Below are 6,330 nucleotides of genomic sequence, written 5' to 3'. Positions count from 1 at the left end.
AGCTCTGCGGAGCTGCCGCCTCTGGGGTCCTGAGGAAGGAGGAGTGTTTTCAGCTCTGCCAAGCGTTTGCTTTTGTTCCTTTCCCAAAGGTGGGGTGTGAACCTCGTCTCTCCTCCCTCAGGGCTTGAAAAATACAGGCGGAATGGGACAGAGTTCTCTGCACTCAAGGATGAGAACATCCCACCCTTTTGCAACAGATCTCACTTTGAATGTAGCATCTTCAACCTCTGTTCCAGTGCTGCCAGCCAGTACTGGCCAGTTTACCCCAAGCATGGTAGCTTTCTATTTATTTGCATAGGAGATGTATATTTCTCCATATCTCTATAAATGTTTTAGGTGACTAATTGACCTCTCACCCCACCCCCACCTTGTTCTTATACTAGGAAATGTTAGGAAGGTTCTTAATCTGACTGTTGATCAGGATATGGGAACAGTTTGTACAACCTGTGAAGGTTATTTAGGACAAACCCCCAGTCTGCCAGTTCAAATTCTGTGCAAGGCTATTTTCTAAAAACTGCCTGGTCTATGCTTTCTTCATAATGTATTTCTGTTTTGAGTCATAACATCTGGGGGAAAGGAAGAGTGCTCATCTCATCATTAACTCTTCAGTAGGAACACCTGGGTTGCTTTCAGTCATCTGCTAATTTCCCTGACCTTTGGTCTTACCCTTGGGTGTTATTTAACCCTTGAAACTTTTATTTTTTTTTATTTTTTTTTATTTAGTATCTTTGTGGGTAAGGCCCAAGTGGGAAATTCCTTATGCCCTTCCTTACTGTGCTTAAAGAAAAAAAAAAAAGACTAGAAGATAAATTGGGAGACCAGGAGAAGAGAGGAAGAAAGAGGGAATCTGCCACGTACCAGAATGGCAGTCAAAGCGGTAACTTGCTGTTCCTCTCTCCTTTGGCTGAAGCAGTCATTTTTGAGAACACGTTTTTTCTCAGGAGGTGTTTAGAGGCTTCTCGCAACAAATCTAGCTTGAGTTTTTTGAAGGCATAAAGGATGTGCAAGTGTTTGTGTGAACATATTCAGTGGATTGAAAATACATAAGTGTCTATCCTGAAGACCCCAGATTTTTAATCTTTTCTTTTGATAGTTGATAGGAATAATTGAGTGTGGGTGTATTTCCCAACCGTGTGTGTGTGTGTGTGTGTGTGTGTGTGTGTATTTCATGTCATTTTTCAGTTGGTTTCCTTGTATTCCATTCCTGAGGTTTTAAAAGAAAGCCCATGGTAATTATTTCTACCCCTCCATGCTCCCTTCCTACATTCTGTAGAAGGGAATGGCAGCCTGTTTAATAAGTAATGATTATTGACAGGGCTCTCAGCCCCAGGGAAAAAGGAGGAGGAATCTGTTAATGGATTCAATGTTCACATACACATATAAGCAGTATTTGTCATATGTGTGTCTGAGGTCCAGGTCTTCCTCTTTTTTAAACCTTTAATAAGGAGTCAAATTAAGGGATAAAGCAAGTATGCAAATCCAGCAGAAAATGACCTGGTTTGCATTTATCAACAAGGGACATTTTAGTGAAAAGAAGATTAGGTAGTTTTTATAAAAGATGAGTTTAAATACTTAGGTTACATGGTAATTTAAAGAAATAGTACAGTGTAATTAATTTTTGGTTCAAAATTGCAGGATGATTAACAAACTAAAGGTTTCATTTGAGGGATTTTCAATACTGCTATTGTGAGTTGAAGAATGGCCTGAATATTTGGTATTTATACTTTTCACCTGTTTTGATCATATCACTAAAGTTCCCAGGAGAGAAATTCCCCTTTTGCCCAGCGCCTACCTTCAGAGTTCAGTAGGTTTTTTTCTTTTCTTTTTCTGTTTTTTCAGGACACATTGTGTTATAGCACCTGAGTACAGCTAAGGAGGATGCTCTGTTTTCTCAAGACTCACCAGCTCTTTAATGACAGGGTCTTTGCTGTTGATTTGATTACCTCAAGGCTTATAGGATGAATGTCTTTACGTTCATCTTAGGGCAGTCAGAAGGATCCTATCTGTGAAGGCAGCACAGCTCTTTGCAGAAGAGGCTGGTGCACTCTAGAATAAACACACTTGCTAATGGACAATAGGAATTTTTGCAAGCAAAAGCTATTTTTGCTGTGGGTAAGGCCCAGTTTAGAAGACTGTTTCTAATTTTCTGTAGGATCAAAGAAATGTTGAACTTGAAGGGCAGAGGGAGAAGAACGGCTTGAAAGTTGACTCTTCTCCTCTTCCAACCTTTAGACCATGGACTGAACCAAAACTTTCTTCTGTCACTGAGATCTCTTGGGTTCCCACCTACTTGCCCAGGACTTGCCTTTCCTTTAGACTCTTTAGAAACAAATACCTTAAACATATTGCCACAAGCAGAGTACGTCACCAAAAATATCTTTGAAGCATTTTGGATCTGAAAGTGTAGGTTAGTTTACAAATTTTTCAAGCCAGGGAGAGGTTGACTACAGATAGTGGAGGAACAGTGATTTTGACCAGTGTACAAACAGCCTTTTACACTATATTGAGTTGTGTTTTCAGACTTTATTATACATTCATATATATATATATATAGTCAATGTAAACTTGGATTATTTTACTTAGCCAAAGCACTGTCTAACATATAAAAGATCAGTGTCACTGGTTAAATGCAAATACTAAAAGCAAAGAACCACTTTTAATGGGTTATGCTTTTGAAAGTTACCTAGTTAATTCCACTGAGTAAGATCACAAATCTTGAATAGTGTATTTAGTGAAGAAATAATTGTGAAATATATAATTGATGTTTAAACATAGTATGGAGATAATCAAGTCTATTTAAATAAAGCCTTACCTTGTCATAACCTTCTGTAAGTTTGAGGAGAGCCATTGATAACATTGACTATTTTCCTTTTTTTTTTTTTTTGAAGCTGTTTAGCCTTTCAATAAGAGTACTCTTGGTTGTTTTATAAGCAGCCTCAGATATAATTTGTTTAAATAAAGTTACTCCTATACGTTTTCTTTTATCTATGTGAATCCAGGCCCTCAAAGGAATTTCAACATAGAAGGCACTATGTTGACCCCAATCATGTGTGGTAGCCAAAGTGAGAGGATCAATATTTCTTATGAAATCAAATTGAGAGCTTTTTTATGAGCACATGCTGCAACCTGAGTATGCTTTGATTTCCTTTGGTCTTAATACAGGATTATGAGACTGTCCTGCTTTAATCAATCATACGGTACATTTCACTCTTTAGACCTTAATGTTGTACTTCATGGTCCAAATGGAAGACAACGGGTATGGATGGGCATAGAATTGACAAGCCTCTTTTTAGGGCCATATTTAGTTTGATCTCAATGCACTATGATTGTGGTTTAACCCTTTTATTTTTTTTTCAATTCCTGATGGCTGAGGTAAGGGACTGGCAATGCTGCTGCTGATTGAGAGTCCTTTTCACCTGTTTAATTTGTGACTCCAGCCAACTTTGTGTTTGTGCTATTTCTATGATAGCCTTTTTCAACAGACAGTGTTGATCCACAAGCTTGTCAGGGAGGGAGGGAGAAAGGGAAGGGAAGGGAAGGAAAAAGAAACAGACAAAGCTGGTTTGTGGCAACTTCTCTCTGTTACTAAAGAACCCAGCTTTTGGGAATTCAGATCAGGCCATAAACAAGGGTGCTGGTGCAGAGTTTAAAACCAGTGCTATTCTGGGAGGTCTTGTATATAGAGGAACAAGATGTCTCTCCCCTCTGCAATACTCTCTGAACCCTTCCTCCTTTCCATAACACAACGAGAAGATGACTGATTTTCAACCTGCTTCTTTTGTAGAAATTCTTTCCTCGTAACCTCTTATATCCAGTACCAAACATATCTTAATACTCTATCTGGGATGTTGGAAATGGAACATGAAAGTTGGCCCTGAAATGTGTAAGAGCAAGGGAAGAGCCGTAAATCTAAGTCTGCCAGATGCATTTTAATTGCTTGTGGGTAAAACTGAAATTCATTCTTCTCCCTTTCGATCTGTTTTTACCTTCAGACTTCTGTGTTGGGTGAGGCACAGAGCTGGTACTGTGTTGACAAATACCACTGAGATATTTTGAGATCCTAGAACTTAACTTGTCTACACCCAAAAAAGCATTTCCCCCAAAACCATGTACATAGTGAAGGCAGGAGGGAGGAATAGACTCAGTTTCAAGCTTCGTAATATCAGGATGAAAACATACCTAAATAGGTGGTTGCCATTCACAAAGTTATTAATGAAAGTTTTAGGACATGTATTTAGATTGGATTTCCATTTTCACCACCTTTCATTGAGGACTTCATGTACTCCTACCTTACCCGGTCTTTCATGAAATTGAATCATGACTATGTGAAGGCTCTTAAAGACTTCTAAATTGTTCTAAAAGTCAACCCTTTTCATAAGACATGTTAGACTGTTTAAGTTTATGTAGAAAGGTAAAAAAAATAATTTTTTTTACCCATTTAGGCAGTTGAGTTATTAAACTGTCTTGATATTTTATTTTTTAAATTAAATTTTTTTTTAAAGATTCCAATAACTTGGTGGAAAGCTAATGGCCATTTATAATCCCACACAGAGTGGTATACCAATCATACTAATGTTGACAGCACTTATTATCTGATTCTACAAAAAATTTGTACAATTGAATATAAGCTCTTATATCAGTTCATATAATTGTTATTTTCACATTGCATGTCATGTGTTTGAATTTTAAAATTAATTTTAATGAATATTTAACATTGATTTGGGGTATTTTAATGCTGGTAGTTAATTGGTTAATTTAGAAAGTCTATAAAAGTAATGGTTTAAAAACAGAAAATTAAAATAAAACTTAAAATGTATACAGCGCTCATCTTCCCCTATTTTGATGTAGGGCCAAGGCATTTACTTGAGTATGTCTTGATTATGTATCTATTAGTTTGGTCTTAGCATGTTTTTTTCCCTTTTTTTTTCATAAACCACACTTCTAAATACCTGTTTCTTCTTTAAAGATGCTGGTGGAGTACTCTGAACCCACATTCTTTATAAATCCTACAACATACCCCTGACCTGGGAATTTTTAGTTTTCTTGTTCATCTAATTCAAAGTAGTTTTCTTCTTTTTCTATAAAAAAAAACAACTACCATTTGCAGTTTCTTCAAAACATTCAACCACTGTAATGGAAACTACATTATCTTTCATTTCCACTATCATATATCATTGGCTTACATGAAATTTAACTAAATTACATAATTACAATGAGAACAACTGGCATAAACAGGTTTGTTACCCCAGCTGAGCGTTGGTAAGCACACAGCCCAACAGGTGGTGGCAGAGGTGTGTGGGCTTCCTTGAGCTTCTGGTGGCCGTGACCTTCTCACCATGTTCATCATGCGGAAGGAGTGATGACTGCGAGCTGGCTGAAGGGAGCTAGGTTAAGAAAGTGACTTTTTTAGTGGGTTACAGTTTGGAAAAATGTAAGTTAGTCATGACCATATTTTGTAGGGACATTCGTGGGAGGATGTCAAAGATTTGTATCATTAACAAACAAACAAAAAACCCGTAGCCTTGAATCCTGTGATAACTGCAACCTCAGAAAACAAATTTAACCTCTTTGAAGCTTAACTTCCTCTTCTGGGATCATGAGTGTGATGATAATAACTTGCCTCTTCTTCTACTTGTGAAAGAGCTTGTAAGCTGCAAAATCTTCTACTGTTCTAATGTCAAGAGAAATGGGAAGTGGACAGATTAGGTATTTTCATCCAAGGACCCATCAGGCCATTGAATTCAGTGGAAATAAATGTTGGAGGTAGTGTGTTACCTAGCTGGAGGGATCTCATCACACTGAGAGAATATTGTTCTTGTGTGCCCTTGGATCTCCCTGGGTTCCTCTCTGATCCTGGCACACACAGTAGAATACGGTGTGGCGATCTACCTTGAATCACCTTGGAAGTTTAGTCACAAACTGGAGCCCATCATCTCTCCTCCTTTGCTTGGTAGATGTTTCTTAAAGCCCATTTTGGACATATGTTTATCAAAGAGAGGAACTGAAATTTTGAGGAAAATGAGTGAGATTGTTGGATTATCTGGAAATCTGAAATCTACAGAAATCTGAAGATTCTTGATAAAAGAAAGAATGCCTCATGGCTCCCTTATGTTCCATTCCTACATTGTCTCATTGTCATGGAGTCTTTGGAGAGAACGTTAGTAAAAATAGACAATTCTGCATTGCATTCTATTCCCCTCTTAACTTAGGAGTTACTGTGGTTTAAGTTCCAGGGCATTAAATAAGTTGCCTGCATCCATGAGAGCTCTTTTAGATGTATACCTTTGCACTTTGGGGAACTTTAATATCAACACTTTGAAAACATCTTTC

At 37.6% G+C, this 6,330-nt stretch overlaps 1 protein-coding gene across 1 annotated transcript in view; it reads left to right on the top strand.

Annotated features, from left to right (window-relative positions):
* Window positions 1-135, top strand: part of LOC109372400 (pro-neuregulin-3, membrane-bound isoform) — a 1,891-nt gene extending 1,756 nt beyond the window's left edge. The window contains exon 2 of the mRNA XM_019625566.1: window positions 90-135. Coding sequence (XP_019481111.1) covers window positions 90-100 — 11 coding nt within the window. The 3' untranslated portion in view covers window positions 101-135. The remainder of the gene's footprint in view (window positions 1-89) is intronic.
* Window positions 136-6,330: the final 6,195 nt, after the last annotated feature.

Source organism: Hipposideros armiger, unplaced genomic scaffold (assembly GCF_001890085.2).
Source record: "Hipposideros armiger isolate ML-2016 unplaced genomic scaffold, ASM189008v1 scaffold_634, whole genome shotgun sequence".
In the NCBI taxonomy this organism is placed as follows: Eukaryota; Metazoa; Chordata; class Mammalia; order Chiroptera; family Hipposideridae; genus Hipposideros; species Hipposideros armiger.
This window is presented reverse-complemented; position numbering and strand designations above follow the sequence as displayed.